Source organism: Panthera uncia (assembly GCF_023721935.1).
Source record: "Panthera uncia isolate 11264 chromosome A3 unlocalized genomic scaffold, Puncia_PCG_1.0 HiC_scaffold_11, whole genome shotgun sequence".
In the NCBI taxonomy this organism is placed as follows: Eukaryota; Metazoa; Chordata; class Mammalia; order Carnivora; family Felidae; genus Panthera; species Panthera uncia.
This window is the reverse complement of record NW_026057578.1, coordinates 59,199,957-59,218,482: the sequence shown is the minus strand read 5'-3', so window position 1 is coordinate 59,218,482 and position 18,526 is coordinate 59,199,957. Positions and strand designations below refer to the sequence as shown.

The window sequence follows — 18,526 nt, the reverse complement described above, 5'->3', positions numbered from 1 at the left end:
ATTTATTTATTTATTTATTTATTTATTTATTTATTTATTTATTTATTTATTTTTGAGAGAGAGAGAGAGATTGAGTGCAAGCCGGGGAGGGGGCAGAGACAGTGGGAGACACAGAATCTGAAGCGGGCTCCAGGCTCTGAGCTGTCATGTCAGCACAGAACCCAATGCCGGGCTCAAACCCATGAACTGTGAGATCATGACCTGAGCCAAAGTTGGACATTTAACCGACTGAGCCACCCAGGCACCGCACAAAAATAAACAAATATTTAAAAAAATGTTTATAAGAAAAGAATTCCAAAAGAATCTACATCTCTTCATCAGCACTTTCTATCTTCTCACTTTTTGATTTATAGCCATTCTAGTAGGTGTGAGAAGTGGTGTCTTACTGGGATTTTGGTTTGCATTCCGTGACAGCTTAAGATTTTGAGTATGTCCTCATGTGCTTTTTGGATCTTTGTATATCTTGTTTGGAGAACTTTCTATTCCGATCCTTTGCCTATTTTTAAATTGACTTCTTTATTGTTGAGGAATATAAGTTATTTATATATTCTAAATGCAAATCCTTAGTGAGATATGATTTGCAAATATTTTGTCCCCATTCTGTGGGTTATTTTCTGCCTTAGGAGGTTGTTGTTTCACTTTCTGGGTTTGTTTGTTGTTGTTTTTTTTTTTTTTTTTGAGTTTTAAGTAATGTCTGCACCCAATGTGGGGCTCAGACTCACAGCCCTGAGATCAAGAGTCACGTGCTCTACTGACTGAGCCAGCAGGTGCCCCTGTTGTTTCATTTTCTTGACGTTGTCCTTTGTAGCAAAAAAGTTCCTAATTTTCATGAAGTCTGATTTATCTATTTTGTCTTCGGTTGCATGTACTTTTGGTATTAGATCTAAGAAACTGTTACCAAATCCAAAGGCGTGAAGATTTACTGTTTCTTTTTTTTTTTCTTGTAGCTTTGTAGTTTTAGCTCTTACATTTAGGCTTTTGAGCTATTTTGAGTTACATTTTATTAAGTGTGAGGTGGGAGTCCAGCTTAATTTTTTGCCTGTGAATATTTAGTTGTCCCAGCACCATTTGTTAAAGACTATTCTCTCTCTAATTCCTTGTTGAAATCAATTGGCCATATGTGTAGGGGTTTATTTCTGGACTCAATACTGTTCTCTCGATCTTTGTGTCCTTATGGCAGTACCACACTCTCCTGATTGCATTAGTTTTGTAGTAAGTTTAGAAATTGGAAAGTGTGATGTTTCTAACTTGTTTTTGAGATTGTTTTAGCTATTGTGTGTTCCTTACATTTCCATACAGATGTTAGGGTCACTTCTCAATTTCTGCAACAAGAAAGAAAGGTAGTTGGGATTTTGAGTGGGATTGCATTTCATTTGTAGATCAATTTTGGGAGTATTGTCAATATTATGCCTTTTGATCCATGAGTGTGGGATGTCTTTCCACTTACTTAGGTCTTTACTTTCGGTGATTTTTTTTTTTTTTTTTTTTTTTGTGCCAGCAGCAGGCAAATGTTTATTACAATATAAGATTAGAAAGGAAGAATAATATGGGCGCTTGGGTGGCTCAGGCGGTTGAGCGTCCGACTTCAGCCCAGGTCACGATCTCTCGGTTTGTGGGTTCCAGCCCCGCGTCAGGCTCTGTGCTGCCAGCTCAGAGCCTGGAGCCTGCTTCAGATTCTGGGTCTCCGTCTCTCTCTCTGCCCCTCCCCCACTCATGCTCTGTGTCTCTTAAAAATAAAATAAACATTAAAAAGTTTTTTTTTAAAAAAGGAAGAATAGTAGGAAAGCTCTCTTTACAGAGGGGACATTCGAAAGTGAATGCCCTCAGTGATTTTTTTCTTTTTTTAGTTTTCAGAGTTCAACATTTGCAGTTCTTTAAAAAAGTATTCTTAAGCATCTAATTCTTTTTTACACTATTGCAAGTAGAATTATTTTAAGTTCATTTTCAGATTGTTTATTACTAGTGCATAGTTTAAATAAAATTTTTGTATAGTGATCTATCCTGTAATCTTACTGAACTCATTTACTAGCTCTAATGATATTCTGACGTGTGTGTGTGTGTACGTATGTATGTATGTGTATTCTGTGGACATAATCATGTCATCTGCAAGTTCAGATAGTTTCCTCCTTTTCCAGTCTAAATGTTCTTGGCTTATTTGTCTTGCTTAAAGCTCTGGCTAGATTCTACAGTATAATGTTGACTAGAAATGGGGAGAGTGGATATCCTTGTCTTGTTTCTTACCTTAGGGGGAAAAGCTTTCAGTATTTACCCATTTGGTATGATGTTAACTGTGTTTTTCCTAGATGCCCTTTTTCAGATTGAGGAATTTCCATTCTGTTTCTAATTTGTAGAAAGTTTTTACCATGAGAGTGTTGGATTTTGTTGAATGCTGTTTCTTCATTTACTGAGACGATCATGTGGTTTTGTCTTTTTTTCTATTCACATATGTTGGATTATGTTAATTGATTTTTCTATGTTGAATCAACCTTGCAATCCTGGGATAGATCCCACTTGCTCATGGTGTATAATCCCTTTTATATGTTTTTGGATTTGGTTTCCTAGTGTTTTGTTGAGTATTCCATCTTTTCCCTTTTAACCTTTCTGTGTAGCTGTTTTGGGTCTGTCTTGGTAAACAGCGTAACATTGAATTTTTATAATAGAATTTGACAGCCTATCTTTAAGGATTTAAAGTCACTTACATTGCTTGTATTAATGATAGATTTGACTTTATTTCAGCCATCGATTTTGTTTTCGTTTGTGCCACTTCTGCCATGCTTTATTTCTGTTTTTTTCCCTCTTATTCTAGGTTGGAACTTGTACATGCTATTTCTATTTTTTTTTACATGGTTAGATTTGAAATTTTACCTTGCATATAGATAGTATTTAATGCTGTGTAAAACAGTACAGGGACAGTTGTGCTGTTATCTCATATTTTCATTTTAATTTATAATCCTTCAGTCCAGGTCAGTGACATTTTACTTAAGTTTAGATATTACTTAAATGCATGACTTGTCAAGACTGAACCTAGAGAAAAAGGTATGTACTTGGTGGATTTTCAGTTCTCAAGAATTTAATTTGCTCTAAACTCAAAATAATGAAAACCAATTTCTTTTTTTAGACACATTAATAATTAACAAAGTCTTAAAGGAATGAAATGTTGGGAAGGCATTACCTTTCCAAACTCCAAAAATTATGAGACAAAGTAATAGGTGCCCAATTCATTCCAAAGTTTACCTTTTGTTTATGCAAGCTTGTAATTTTTAAATTTTATTTTTACTCATTTTTTAATTTTTATTTTACTTATTTTAGAAAGGGAGTGGGAAGGAGGGCACATGAGTGGGGGTGGGGAGGAGCAGAGAGAGGGGGAGAGAGAATCTTAAGCAACCTCTATGCTCCGCATGAGCCTGATGTGGCCCTTGATCTCATGACGCTCAGGTCATGACCTGAGCTTAAATCAAGAGTCAGACTCTTAACCGACTGAGCCACTCAGGTGCCCCTGTAATTGTTTTAAATATAGAAGTTTAACTTCTAATATAAAAATTGCAAGCACACAGAAAAGTTGAAGGAATAATATAATGAACCCCATATACTTACCACCTAGATTTAATTGTAAATAGAATTTTGTCTCCATTTTTGTCATGTATTTTATTAATATCTTGACATTTCTCCCTGAATGTTTTTTTTTTTATATAACCACAATACCCTTATCCCACCTAGTGCAATTAACACAAATCCTCTAATATTTAATATTCAGTCCATATGTCAAATTTCTAGCTGCACAGTGGCTTTTCACAGTTTGTTCAAGGTTTACACTGCATTTCATAGTGGTATAGCTCATAATTTTTTAAGTTCACACTTGTGTTATAGGTATCTGGCTAAAATTTTTTTTTTTCTTGTGTAGATTTTCTCTTCATGTTCTCATTTTGAACTTATTTAGAATTCTCAAAATTTGGTTATCTCAGTCTCTTGGTAATTAGAATTGAAAGGAATTATTAAACTGATAAGTGGTAACTGCATTCTGTCCTGTTTGGTTTAAGGACAAAATCGTTTTGAAAGCCTGCAAACTTACTACTACTGAAAGAGGAATAGAGTGTTGTTATATTAATTCACTCTTAGTTGGGTTAATATGAAATATGTAATCAGTATTGTGAAGTTTTTTTGAGGTGAAATTCACATAACATGAAACTGATCATTTTAACTTAATTTTATTTATTTATTTTTTATTTATTTTATTTTTTATTTTTTATTATTTATTTATTTATTTATTTATTTATTTTTTATTTTTGGGACAGAGAGAGACAGAGCATGAACGGGGGAGGGGCAGAGAGAGAGGGAGACACAGAATCGGAAACAGGCTCCAGGCTCCGAGCCATCAGCCCAGAGCCTGACGCGGGGCTCGAACTCACGGACCGCGAGATCATGACCTGGCTGAAGTCGGACGCTTAAACGACTGCGCCACCCAGGCGCCCCTTAATTTTATTTTTAATGTTTCATTTCTTTTTTTTGAGAGAGCGAGCGAGCGAGAGCAAGCCATTGGGGGAGGGGCAGAGAGAGACACACACATGCACAGAACTCAAGCAGATTCCAGGTTCTGAGCTGTCAGCACAGAGCCCAACATGGGCTTGAACTCACGAACAGTGAGATCATGACATGATCCAAAGTTGGATGCTTAACCAACTGAGCTACCTGGGTACCCCGACCATTTTAAATAATGTAATTCTGTAGCAGTTAATACATTCACAAAGTTTTGCTATTTCTTCTAATTCCAAAATGTTTTAGCACCTCCAAAGGAAATCTGTGCCCATTAAGCATTCACTCCCCATTTCCCCCTCCTCTGAGCTCCTGGCAACCAACAACTAATCCACTTTATGTCTTTTGATTGACCTGTTCTGGATATTTCATGTAATGGAATTATACCACATATGACCTTTTGTGTCTGGACTCTTTTACTTAGCATAATGTTTTGGAGGTTCATCCATGTCGTAGAATGTGTCAGTACTTCATTTTGTTTTTATAGCTGAATAATTTCATTTTGTATATGTATGCCAAATAATGTTCATCCGTTTATCCAGTGATGAACATTTTTGATTGTTTGCACCTTTTGGCTGTTGTGAAAAGTGCTGCTGTGAACATTTATGTACAGGTGTTTGAGTCCCTGTATTCAGTTCTCTTGAGTATATACCTAGGGGTGGAATTGGTGGGTATATGGTAATTCTATGTTTAATGTTTTGAGGAACCACCAAACTTTTTTTTTTTTTTTTTTGAGTATAGTTGATGCACAATGATACGTTAGTTTCGGGTGTACAACATAGTGTTTGGAGAAGTTTATACGTTGTGCTATGTTCACCAGAGGTGTAGCTACCATCCAACACCATACAATGCTATTACAATATCACTGACTATATTATTCATTCCATAACTAGAAGCCTGTATTTCCCACTCCCCTTCATCCATTGTGCCTATCCCCTCCCCTCTGGCAAGCATCAGTTCTCCATATTTATAAGTCTAATTCTGCTTTTTTAAAAAAAAAAATTTTTTTAACGTTCATTGAGTTTTGAGAGAAAGAGCACAAGCCGGGGAGGAGCGGAGAGAGAGAGAGAGAGAGAGGGAGACACAGTCTGAAGCAGGCTCCAGGCTCTGAGCTGTCAGCACAGGGCCCAATGTGGGGCTCAAACCCACAAACCACGAGATCATGACCTGAGCTGAAGTCTGATACTTAACCGACTGAGCCACCCAGGTGTCCCTAATTCTGCGTTTTGTTTATGTTTTTTTTTTTTTTTTAAGATTCCACATGAGTGAAATCATATGGTATTTGTCTCTCAATCTAACTTTTTTCACCTAACATAGTACCCTCTGGGTCCATCCATGTTGTCACAAATGGCAAGATCTCATCCTTTTTTTTAATGGCTGCATAATTTCATTGTATATGTACACCACAATTTCCTTATCCATTTGTCTATCGATGGATACTTGGATTGCTTCCATATCTTGGCCATTGTAAGTAATGTTGCAGTAAACATTGGTGCATGTATCTTTTTGAATTAGTGTTAATCGTTTTATTTGGGTAAATATCCAGTAGTGAAATTACTGGATCATATTTTATTTCTATTTTTAATTTTTTGAGGAACCTCCATATTGTTTTCCACAGTGGCTGTACCAATTTACGTTCCTACCAACTGGGCACAAAAGTTCCTTTTTCTCCTCATCCTTGCCAACACTTACTTCTACTGTTTTTGATACTAGCCATTCTGAACGGTTGTAAGGTGATAACTCATTGTGGTTTTGATTTGCATTTGCCTGCAGATGAGTGATGTTGAGCATGTTTTCATGTTTCTGATGACCCTTTATATGTATTTGGAAGAATGTCTATTCAGGTTCTCTGCCCATTTTTAACGGATTATTTGAGGGGTTGTAGAGGTTCTGTGTTTATTTTGGATATTAATCCCTTATTGGATATGTTATTTGCAAATATCTTCTTCCATTCAGGAGGTTTTCTTTTGGTTTTGTTGATGGGTTTCCTTTACTGCACACAAGTTTTTTTTATTTAGATATAGTCCCAGTAGTTTATTTTTGCTTTTATTTTCTTTGCCTTAGAGGAGACATATCTAGATAAATGTTATAGCTTATGTCAGAGAAATTACTACCTGTGTTATCTTCTAGGAATTTTATGTTTTTAGGTCTTACATTTAGGTCTTTAATCTATTTTGAGTTTATTTTTGTGTATGGTGTTAGGAAGCAGTCCAGGGGTGCCTGGTTGGCTCAGTTGGTTAAGCGTCTGACTTGACTTTGGCTTAGGTCATGATCTCATGGTTCATGAGTTCAAGCCCCACTTTGGGCTCCGTGCTGACAGTTCAGGGCCGGCTTGGGATTCTCTCTCTCTCCCCAAATCTCTCTGCCCCTACCTTGTTTGCTCGCTCACTCTCTCAAAATACATAAACTTAAAAAAAAAAATTGGTCCAGTGTCATTCTTTTACATGTAGCTGTCCAGGTTTCCCAGCACCATTTATTGAAGAGATTCTTGCCTCCTTTGTCATAATTTAATTGGCCATATAAATGTTACTTTTGGGCTTTCCATTCTGTTCCATTGACCCATGTCTATTGTGCCAGTTTCATACTGTTTTTATTACTACAGCTTTGTAGTATATCATGAAATCAGGGATTGTGATATATCTCTCCTGCCCATGCCCCCTCTCTCCCCTCCCCCACCCAAGTTTGCTTTGGCTGTTTGTGGTCTTTTGTGGTTCCATATACATTTTAGTATTAATTCTAGTTTTGTGAAAAATGTTGGAGGAATCACCAAACTTTTTATAGTGGCTGCACCATTTTACATTTCTGCCAGCAGTGTGAAAGGGTTCTAATTTCTTCGTATCTTGGCCTTTGTTTTTATGTTTAATAATCATCTTAGTAGTTGTGAAATGGTGTCCCTAGTAGTTGTGAAATGGTGTCCCATCCTAGTTTTGATTTGCATTTCCCTGGTTACTAATGCTGTATTCACATGTATTCACAGTGTATTCACATATGTATTCACTATCCATTTGCATGTCCTTGGAAAAAGTCTGTGTAAGTCCTTTACTCATTTTTAAATTGTTTTTTTAAGGTCGAGTTTTAAGAATTCTGTATATATTCTGGATACTTGACCTTTATCAGATGTATGATTTGTAAATATTTTCTTCCATTATATGGGCTGTTTTCATTGTCTTGATAGTGTCCCTTTTACAAAAAAATTTTAATTTTGATGAAGTCCAACTTCTTTTTTTGGCTGTTGTTGCTTGTACCTTTGGTATTGTAGCTAAGAATCTTATTGCCAAGTCGAAGGCCATCAAGATTCACTTTTATGTTTTCTTAAGAATTTTATGTTTTAGCACTTAAATTTATGTCTTTAACCCATTTTCAGTCAATTTTTGTATATGATGTGAATTAGAGGTTCAACATCTTTTATATGTGAACATCTAGACCTAGTACCGTTTGTTGAAGAGACTATTTCTTTGACTGTTGATTGGTGTTGGCACTGCTGTCAAGTCCACTGACCATGGATGAATGGATTTATTTCTGGATTTTTTATTCCTTTGGTCTGTGGTTAGCCATATACCAGTACCACATTGTTTTGACTGCTGTAGTATACATTTTCTTAAATGAAAATTTTCAAACACATACAGAAGTAGAATAATGAATCCACATGTGTCCATCACTCAGTTTCAAATATTACAGATTCATGGATGATCTTGTTTCATCTATATTCTACCTACTCTTTTATTTCCTCATCATTTTGAAACAGCCTCAGACATTTAAAAAATTTTTTTTAATGTTTATTTTTAAGATAGAGACCAAGTGCAGGCAGGGGAGGGGCAGAGAGAGAGAGAGAGAGGGAGACACAGAATCAAAGCAGGCTCCAGGCTCTGAGCTGTCAGCACAGAGCTGGATGCCCGGCTCAAATTCATGAACTGGGAGATTGTGACTTGAGCCGAAGTCAGATGCTTAACCGAATGAGCCACCCTGGCGCCCCAGCCTCAGACATTTGTAAATAGTATTTCAGGAGGTTACATAATCAACATAAGAAAGATTTACATCTTAAATTTTAAAGAGTGGTGCATTTCCATTCATTTGGAAATTTCACATACAGTAGAATCCTTGTCTGTGTTTGGATAAATGAAATGTCATTGTACTTTTCTCTCATGGGATTTTTTTTAACTGTTTGAATTTGTTTCAGAAAATTCAATTTGGAAGTTCTGTGATCAAAATAAAAGTTCAGTAATTGTTATTGCGGTAGTGTGGTTTTTATTAAGCTGCTGTGATGAACCTGCCTTCCCAATTGTATGAAAGTTGTAGTTGCTATTCCAGAATAGAGTTTTTTCTTTATTTAATAATGCCTATTTGGAATGTATTAAATTTCCTGGTCATTATTAGTTGTAGAAGGTATTGAGGTGAATTGGGCATAAAAAAAGGAGTTTAAAAGGATCTTACATTTTAATGGAACAAATATTCTTACGCACAGATAATACAGTGAGGAGATGCAGAGAGAATGTGGAGTTTAGTTTCTAGGAGTGCCACCCTTCAGATTGCAGTTTTGCTTCCCAAAGTTATTATATATGTGTCTTTCAGATCCCTTTCTAATTAAAACTTCCCTCAGAGCAGGCCAGATCAGAATGAACAGGAAAAGGAGTGTGCTGTATATTTGAGTTACCAGGGTGGATGACAAAGAATATCCTAGATCTTCATTTCCTTCTCTATTGCCTAGTAATTCTGTACACAGGTGCAGCCAGCTCTTTCTACTGATGGTGTTGTCCAGCCAGTTGGTTATTGACAAGTATCCTTTCCTGAGAGTAGTTTCCTGCATAAAAATTTTATTGATGTCTATTTGGTTATTCTGGGTACTATACCAAAGTATATTAGGTGGAAATAATACTTCAAAAAAATTTTTTTAGTGTTTATTTTTAAGAGAGAGACAGAGACAGAGTGCGAGCTAGGGAGGGGCAGAGAGAGAGGGATACTTAGAATCCGAAGCAGGCTCCAGGCTCTGAGCTGTCAGCACAGAGCCTGACGTGGGGCTCATGAAATGCGAGATCATGACCTGAGCTGAAGTTGGGTGCTTAACCAGCTGAGCCACCCAGGGGTCCCAGTGGATATTATACCTTTGACAGTGATTAAAGGACCAGAGTTACTTGTACAGAATATAGACTACAGGTTCACTTTCAGTGAGTGCTGAATGTACTCAAATTGTTTGTTTTTTTCTGAATGTGCTCAATTTGATCAGTTATTTTAGAGTTTAGATTGTGTCCTTTCTTAGGATATTAATTCAGAATATTGGCTTAAGTTATCAATAGTGTCTATACATATCTACGGGGATAATACTAAGTATAAAACTTGTATTTCTTGCGAAAGTATGAGACCCAAAATACTCTTCTATCAAATAGTAAGAAATAGAAGATTTTTTACATTCAAATTTGTAGCATTGACATGAAAGATGATATTACTGTGTTGTCGATTCTAAATCAGCGCTTCTCAAACTTTAATGTGCACGTAATTAACCTATGGATCTTGTTAAAAAGATAAATGGTGGCTGTGGTGGAGTCATCTTAAAGGCTACCTTACCTGGCACCTCACTCACTTCTGGTGGATCATCATGGTGGTTCTTGGTTGGGACTTTAGCTGGAACATCTACATTTGATCTCTCTGTAGTCTGGACATTCTTATTAGCTTGGCAGTGAACATCTCAAAAGTCAGGAAGTAGATGTTTCCAGGGAAGGTTATGGGCCCAGGAACTATAGCATCATTTCTACCATAGTCAGTTGATCAGTAGCCCCAAGTTAAAGTGAAGGTTGCAGAGCACTGTCTCTGAGTGTCAGAGAAATTTGGGGCCAGGTTTTAAAACTTCCACAGGGGGTGAAGAGGGGCTGGTAGGAGAAAGTCTTAGGAAGCTTGAAGATTTTGAATTCTGAAATAGTTTGGCAAGGGTTGCATTTTCTACATACTTGTCTACCTTTACGTTAGACTTTAGTGGAAAATGCCTGTCATTATTAAATGAAATTTGCCAAGTGTGAGATTGAGAGATTTGCGTATAAGGTTAATTTTCCTTTTACTTTTTTTCAGTGAACTTTTTTTGGATAGAGTTTTGTATTGTTAAAGGTTTTACTATATTGATCTCAAAACGAAGTATGTCTTTATTTTTATATATGATTTTTATTTAATTCCAAAAAGCCAGATACCAAAGTTGAGTATATGCCTGCACACACAATTAATAAATACCATGTTTTTAAAAGATTCTTTTATTGTAACATCATTTTAGTTATACATTATATCATGTTAATAGAAATTACAGTATTAGAAGATATTATAGCTTTATTCTTATTTTTCATAACTTATAAAAATGGGTAAATGATTTATATTAGGTTTACATGCTTTTAACCATAACTGTTTAAACTGATAAATGCACTCTAAGTTCTAAACTATTGTTAGAGTATTACTAGAAATTCAAATTAACATTTTTCAAGGTATTGATATAACAGATTTCAAGTGGTGCAGTTGATAAGTTTTGATAAATGTGTATAGTTGTGTATCCTTCACTGCAGTCATGATCTAGAATATTTCCATTAGTCCAAAAGTTCCTTTATGACCCTTTGTAGTCAATACTTTTTCCCTACAACGAATTGGCTTTTGGCCAGAAATCACTGGTTTTTTTGTTTTTATTTTTTTATTTTTGTCACTGTAGTTTTCCCTTTTCCAGAAATTCATAAAAGTAGAATCATAGGGTTTGTAGCCTTTATTGGCTGGCTGAGTCACTTAATATAATACTTTTGAGATTATCCATGTCAGTATACGTAACATTAATTCTTTTATCATTGATTAGTAGTGCAATGTGTGGATAGATGACAATTTGTTTATAAATTACCTGGTAGATGGATGTTTGGGTTGTTTCCAGCTTCTTGTGATTATGAATAAAGCTGCTATGAATATTTGAGTACAAGTCTTTGTGTGGACATATGTTTTCATTTCTCTTAGGTAAATACCTAGGAGTGGGATTGCTGGGTCCTATGGTAAGTGTGTATGTTTAACTTTAAGAAACTGCCAAACTGTCTCTTCCAAAGTGGCTGTGCTATTTTTACATTCCCTCTGGGGATGTGTTCCAGTTGGTCCACATCCTCTCTCAACACTTAGTATTATCAGTCCTTAATTTTAGTCATCCTGGTGGCTGTGTAGTGGCATCTCATTGTGGCTTTAATTTATATTTTCTTACATTTGTGACATTGACTATCTTGTTATGTGTTTGTCATTCTTGAATCTCATTTGGTTAAGTGTTCAGATCATTCGCCCATTTAAAAAATAACATCATTTAATATTGGGTTGTAGGAGTTTTTAAATATCACAAATTCTTCATCAGGTATATATGCATTGAAAAGAAACTACTCAGTCAGCCTTGCCTTTTTATTTTAACAGTGTTTGGTTTTTCAAATGAAACTTTTAAGATAATTGTAGACATTCAGTTGTGAGAAACAATACAGAGAGATCCTTGTACCTTTACCCAGTTTCCCCACCATGGTAACATCTTGTAAAATTATGCAATACCACAACTTGGATATTGGCCTATATACAGTTCACTGACCATATTCAGATTTGCCCAGTTTCATTTGTGTTTGTGTTTAGTACTATACAGTATTATCACCTGTGTAGATTTGTGTATTCACTACCAGAGTCAAAGTATAGAACATCACTGTAGGAATCCCTCATGTTGTTCATGTGTGACCATATTCATCTCCTTTCTGTGCACCTCCCCTTCCTTGCCCATCCCTACTCCAGGTAACGTTGAATCTGTTCTACGTTTGTAAAATTTTTTCTTTTCAAAACGTTTTATAAATGGAATCATGTATATATGTAATCTTTGGGATTGACTTCTTTCCAGTCAGCCTTAATTCTCTTGTGATTCATCCACTTGTTGCATGAATTGATAGTTCTTTCCATTTTATAGCTTAATAGTATTCTATGGAATGGGGATGAACCACAGTTTATTTAACCATTCACCCATTAAGGACAATTGGGTTGTTTCCAGTTTTTGGCTATGGCAAATGAAGCCACTATAAACATTTGTGTACAAGTTGTGCATGAGAACAATTTCATTGTTCAGGGATAAATGTGTAAGAGTGCAATTGCTGGGCCAAATGGTAAGTACATTTTTAGTCTTACAAGAACATGACAGACTGTTTTTCAGAGTGGCTATACCAGTTTACATTCCCACCAGCAATGTTTGAGTGATCCAGATCCTGTACATCCTTACCAACATTGGTTATTATCACTTTTTTTTTTTGTAGAGAGGGCATTCTGATTTGTGCGTAGTGATATTCCCAAATGCCTTAATGATGTGGAATATCCTTTATTTTCCATATGTAAATGCTCTTCAGTGAAATGTCTTCTTATGCCTTTGTCCATTTTCTAATTTAGATTATTTGGATTTTTATGTTAAGTTCTTAGAGTTATTTGTATACTTTAGATACTAGTCCTTTTCAGAATGTGGTTTGCAAATATTCTCTCCCTCTTTGTGGCTTGTTTTTTCATTCCCTTCAAAGATATATTTTTTTATTATTTTTTTTTAATGTTTACTTATTTTTGAGAGAGAGCACTTAATGGGAGAGGGACAGAGAGAGAGAGAGAGAGAGATTGAGAGAGAAGACACAGAAGCTGAAGCAGGCTCCGGGCTCTGAGCTGTCAGCACAGAGCCAGCACAGGGTTCAAACTCACACAGTGCAAGAGAGCATGACCTGAGCTGAAGTTGGGCACTTAACCAGCTGAGCCACCCTTTTCATTCCCTTCATAAGGTCTTTTGCATAGCCAGAGTTTTTAATTCTGATGAAGTCCAATTTATTTTGGATTGTACTTTTAATTTCAGGAAGTCTTAAAACCTGATTAATGCTAGATCCCCCAAAATTTTTTGTAAAAGTTATATTTTCGTGTTTTACATTTAGGTCTGTCATGTATCTTGAGTTCATTTTTGCATAAGTAATGAGATTGGAATTCATTTTTTTTTGGACGAATACATGTCCATTTGCCCTAGCATCATTTGTTGAAAAGACTGTCTTTCTTCTCTTGAATTACTTTTTGCACCTTTGTCAAAAATCAGTTGGCCATACTTCTGTAGGGGCTAATTTGAGATTCCCTCTTCTTGTTGATATCTGTGTCTGTTGATATCTGTGTCTGTCCATCTGCCAGAACCACAGTTTTGGTTATTCTCAAAATCTGCTAAAGTCATTATAAAATTTTTTTTTATGTTTGTTTATTTATTTTGAGAGAGAGCACATACACAAGCCAGGGAGGAGGAGAGAGAGCAGTGGAGAGAATTTCAAGCAGGCTCCATGCTGTCAGCACAGCACACGAGGCTCAATCTCATGAACTGTGAGGTCATGACCTGAGCTGAAATCAAGAGTCAGCTTAACCAGTTGAACCACCCATGTGCCCCTAAAGTCATTTTTTTTAAGTCTTTTTCTAGAATGTTTTAGTTATTCTAGTTTTTGTTTTTTTTGTTTTGTTTTGTTTTCCATATGCATTTTGGAGTAGTCTTGTGTATATTGGCTATGTCCCAAAAATCTTGCTGGGATTTTTATTGGAATTGCTTAAATTTGAATGTCATTTTTGGGGAGAATTGACATCTTTACTGTGTTGAATCTCCTAGTTCATGAACATGGTATATTTCCATTTTATTAAGTTCGTCTTGAATTCCTTTTATCACCATTTTGTGATTTTCAGCTTACAAATTCTATATGTGTTTTGTTAGATTTATAGCAAAGCATTTTCTTTGGAGTCATTGTAAATGATTGTCATTTTTCCTTGGACTCCTCTTATCTTTGAGAAGACTTCAACAAATCACTTATGTTGACCCAGATCATTTGGCTGTATTTGTCAGGCTTTACATTATAAAGTTACTCTTTTCTTCCTTTTTTCCATATTGTACTCTTTGGAAGTAAATCACTGTGTGTTGCTCACATTTAAGTGGGAAATTATCCATTTCCTTAATGGTGGCATGTCTGAATAACTTATTTAGAATTCTGCATGGGAGACTTGTCTCATCCCCATTCATTCATTCATTCATCTCCATCAGTGTGGACTTGGGGGCAATATTTTATATTTTAGTTTAAAATCTAATACTATATTAATTTGTTGCTTTAATTAAGAAATTAATTTGTTCCTCTTGTTGCCAGTTGAGTGCTCTTTCGCTTGGTCCCTCCGTTCTTAGTTATACACTCATTGTTTTGGGCAGGGGTGGGTAGGGAAAGATGGTAATCACTTGCTTTCTAGTATTACACAGTGATCCAGACTTACCTCAAGCCCAGAATCTGCTATTTTGCATTCTCACCAACAATTGATATTGGTAGTTTCTTGGATTCTAGTCATTGTGATAGGTATGAAGTGCTGTCTCCTTGTTTTAATTTGTATTACCCTAATGACAAATTATAACCATTTTATCTCTTTTTGTATTTGCCATTTATGTATCTTTTGGTCAAGTGACTGTTAAAATCTCTATTCGTATTTTTATTTTTTAAGTTTATTTATTTTGATAGCTTGTGTGAGCAGGGGAGGGGCAGAGAGAGAGGGAGAGAACCCGAAGCAGGCCCTGCACTTTTAGCACAGAGCCGGACACGGGGCTCCGGCTCACACACCATGAGATCACAACCCTGAGCCGACATCAAGAGACAGATGCTTAACCTTAACCAACTGAGCCACCCAGGCACCCCTATTCATATTTTAATTGGGTTCTCTATTATTATTGTTATTATTATTATTAGGTTTAAATTTCTTTTCCCATATTTTGGATACAAGTCCTTTAGTCAGTAGTGTTTTGCAAATACAGGCATACCTCAAAGATACTGCATATTTGGTTCTGTACCACTGCGATAAGGCAAGTCAGATCAGTTGTTTTCTGGTTTCTCAGTGCATATGAAAATTATGTTATAGTATACTGTAGTCTACTGTGTGCAAATAATAGCATTATGTCTAAACGAATGTATGTAACATTAACTTAAAATACTGCATTGGTAGAAAATACTAACCATCATCTGAGCTTTCAGCAATTCATAATTGTGTTGTTGGAGTAGAGTCTTGCCTTGATGTTAATGACTGCTGACTGATCACATTGGTGGTTTCTGAAGTTTGGGGTGACTGTGGCAATTTCTTAAAAGAAGGCAACAATAAAGTTGGTTAATTGACTCTTTCATGAATGATATTTCTGTGGCATGCAATGCTGTTTGATAACGTATTTTTACTCAATGATAGAACTTTCGAAATTGCAGCAAGCCCTGTTGCTGCTTATCAACTAAGTTTATGTAATATTCTAAATCTTTCATTGTCATTTCAACAGTTTTCACAGCACCTTCACCTGGAGTAAATTCCATCTCAAGAAATCATTTCTTTGTTTATCCATAAGACGTAGCTCCTGTTAAAGGTTTTATCATGAGATTGTAGCATTTCAGTTACATCTTGAGGTTCCACTTCTCGTTCTCTTGCTGTTTCCACCACATCTACAGTTACTTCTTCCACTGAAGTCTTGAACCCTGCAAAGTAATCCATGACGGTTGGAACCAACTTCTTCCAAATTCCTGTTAATGTTGATATTTTGATCCCTCCCCATAAATCATAAATGTGTTTGTGACACCTAGAATAGTGAATCCTCCTCAGAAGGTTTTCAGTTTTGTTGTTGTTGTTGTTCAGATCCATCAGAGGAATCCCTGTCTATGGCAGCTATAGCCTTACAAAGTGTATTTTTTACATCATGAGACTTGAAAGTCGAAATGACTCTGATCCATGGACTGCTTTGAAAGTTCAGAGTATCTGTGAAGTACAATAAAGGAAGGTATGCCAGCATTTTCTGTTATTGTGTGGTTTGTGTTTTCATTTTTTTATCAGTATCCTTCTAAGCAGAAATTTTAAATTTTAATAAAGTCTAAATTATCATTTCTTCTCTGATAAATTCTGCTTTTGGTTTTTGTTTCATCTTAAACCTCATTGCCAAACCCAGGGTGCACAGATTCTGCATCTTTTTTTGTTTTAACTCTACTGCCTTGATAGTAAGCTTTAAGTGTTTTTTTTAAACACATTTTAAAAAAATGTTTATTTTTCAGAGAGAGAGAGAGCGCACGTGCGTATTAAGAGGGGGGTGGGGCAGAGAGAGAGAGGCAGACAGAGAATCCGAAGCAGGCTCCAGGCTCCAAGCTTTCAGCCCAGAGCCCAAGATGGGGCTTGAACTCATGAACCATGAGATCATGACCTGAGCTGAAATTGGATGCTTAACCAACTTAGTCAGCCAGGCACCCCTAAGTAAGTCTTGAAATAGGATAGAGTCCTTCAGCTTTGTTCTTCAGTATTGTGTTGACTATTCAAAGTCTTGTTTTTCCTTTTACAACGTTTTTTATTTATTTTTGGGACAGAGAGAGACAGAGCATGAACGGGGGAGGGTCAGAGAGAGAGGGAGACACAGAATCGGAAACAGGCTCCAGGCTCCGAGCCATCAGCCCAGAGCCTGACGCGGGGCTCGAACTCACGGACCGCGAGATCGTGACCTGGCTGAAGTCGGACGCTTAACCGACTGCGCCACCCAGGCGCCCCTTGTTTTTCCTTTTAAACTGTAGAATCAGTTTGTTGGTGTTTGCAAAGGGGTTGAATCTGTAGATCATGGTGGGAAGAATTGACATCTTAACTATATTGTTTTCCAGTTCACGATCATGGAACATCTTTCTATTTGTTTAGGTCTTGATCTCTATTTCTTGTTTTCTGAATGTTTTATATGAATAGGTGTTGGGTTTGTAAAATGTATTTTCTATGGCAGTTAATATGATCATATATATATATATATATATACACACACACACACATATTTATATTTATTTTCCTGTGGCCTGTTGATGTAGTTGATAGCATTGCTTTTTCTATTTTTTTTTTTTCTTCAATTTATTTTGAGAGAGAATGAGGGAGGGACTGAGAAAGAGGGAGAGAGAATCCCAAGCAGGCTCTGTGCTGTCAGCACACAGCCCAACATGGGGCTCCATCTCATGACCCACAAGATCATGACCTCAGCTGAAATCAAGTGTTGGATGTGTAACCGACTGAGCCACCCAGGTGCCCTGATAACATTGTTGTGTGTTAAACCCAACCTTGTGTTCCTGGAGTACATTCAACTTGATTATGATGCATAATTTCTTTAATCTGTGGCTGGATTTGGTTTGATAGTATTTTGTTGAGAATATTTGTACACACAAATGTTCATCTGTACCTTTTTGGGGGGATAGTTTTCTGTTTATTGTAAAATACACATAAAATTTACCATTTTAACCACATAATTGAGTGGCATTAAGTATATTCACAATGTTCTACGACTGCCTCTTCTATACCTTTCTAATGTCTTTGTCTAGTTTTGTTATCTGGGTAATACTGGTCTCGGTGTTCACTTCTCTCTCCCTGCCCCCCTCCCCCCGCCCAAAAGAGTTTGTGAAGGATTGATGTTACTTCTTTAAATGTATCATAGAATTCACCAGTGAAGTCATCTGGCTCTAGGCTTTTCTTAGTGGAAAACTTTTTAATTAATAACTCAATTACTTTACTTACTAAAGGTGTATTCAGATTTTCTAATTCTTCTTGAATCAGTTCTAATAGTTTGTCTTTCTAGGAATTTGTCCATTTCATCTAAGTTATTTAATCTGTTGGCATTTTCACAGTATTTCCTGTATTCAAATCTTGCATATCTGAAATAAATTCTAATTGGTTGTAGTGTATAATTCATGTTATACATTGTTGGCTTTAATTTGCTAATTTTCTGAAATGTTTTATTTATTTTTGAGAGAGAGCATGTGAGCCGGGGAGGGGCAGAGAGAGACGGGGACAGAGGATTCAAAGCAGGCTCCATGCTGACAGCCGCGAGCCTGATGTGAGGCTCGAACTCATGAACCATGAGATCGTGACCTGAGCCAAAGTCAGATGTTCAACTGACTGAGCCACCCAGGTGCCTTTCTAATATATTTTTTAGAGGATCTTGACATCTTTGTTTATGAGTGAT

At 36.3% G+C, this 18,526-nt stretch overlaps 1 protein-coding gene across 3 annotated transcripts in view; it reads left to right on the top strand.

The window, feature by feature from the left end:
* EIF5B (eukaryotic translation initiation factor 5B) overlaps positions 1-18,526 on the top strand; it is a 90,073-nt gene that overhangs the window by 8,333 nt on the left and 63,214 nt on the right. The window contains exon 2 of one of the 3 annotated variants that reach the window (XM_049650180.1): positions 11,497-11,531. The exons of the other annotated variants lie outside the window; for them this stretch is intronic. Within the exon in view, the coding sequence (XP_049506137.1) occupies positions 11,497-11,531 (35 nt within the window). The remainder of the gene's footprint in view (positions 1-11,496; positions 11,532-18,526) is intronic. 3 annotated transcript variants of the gene reach the window in all.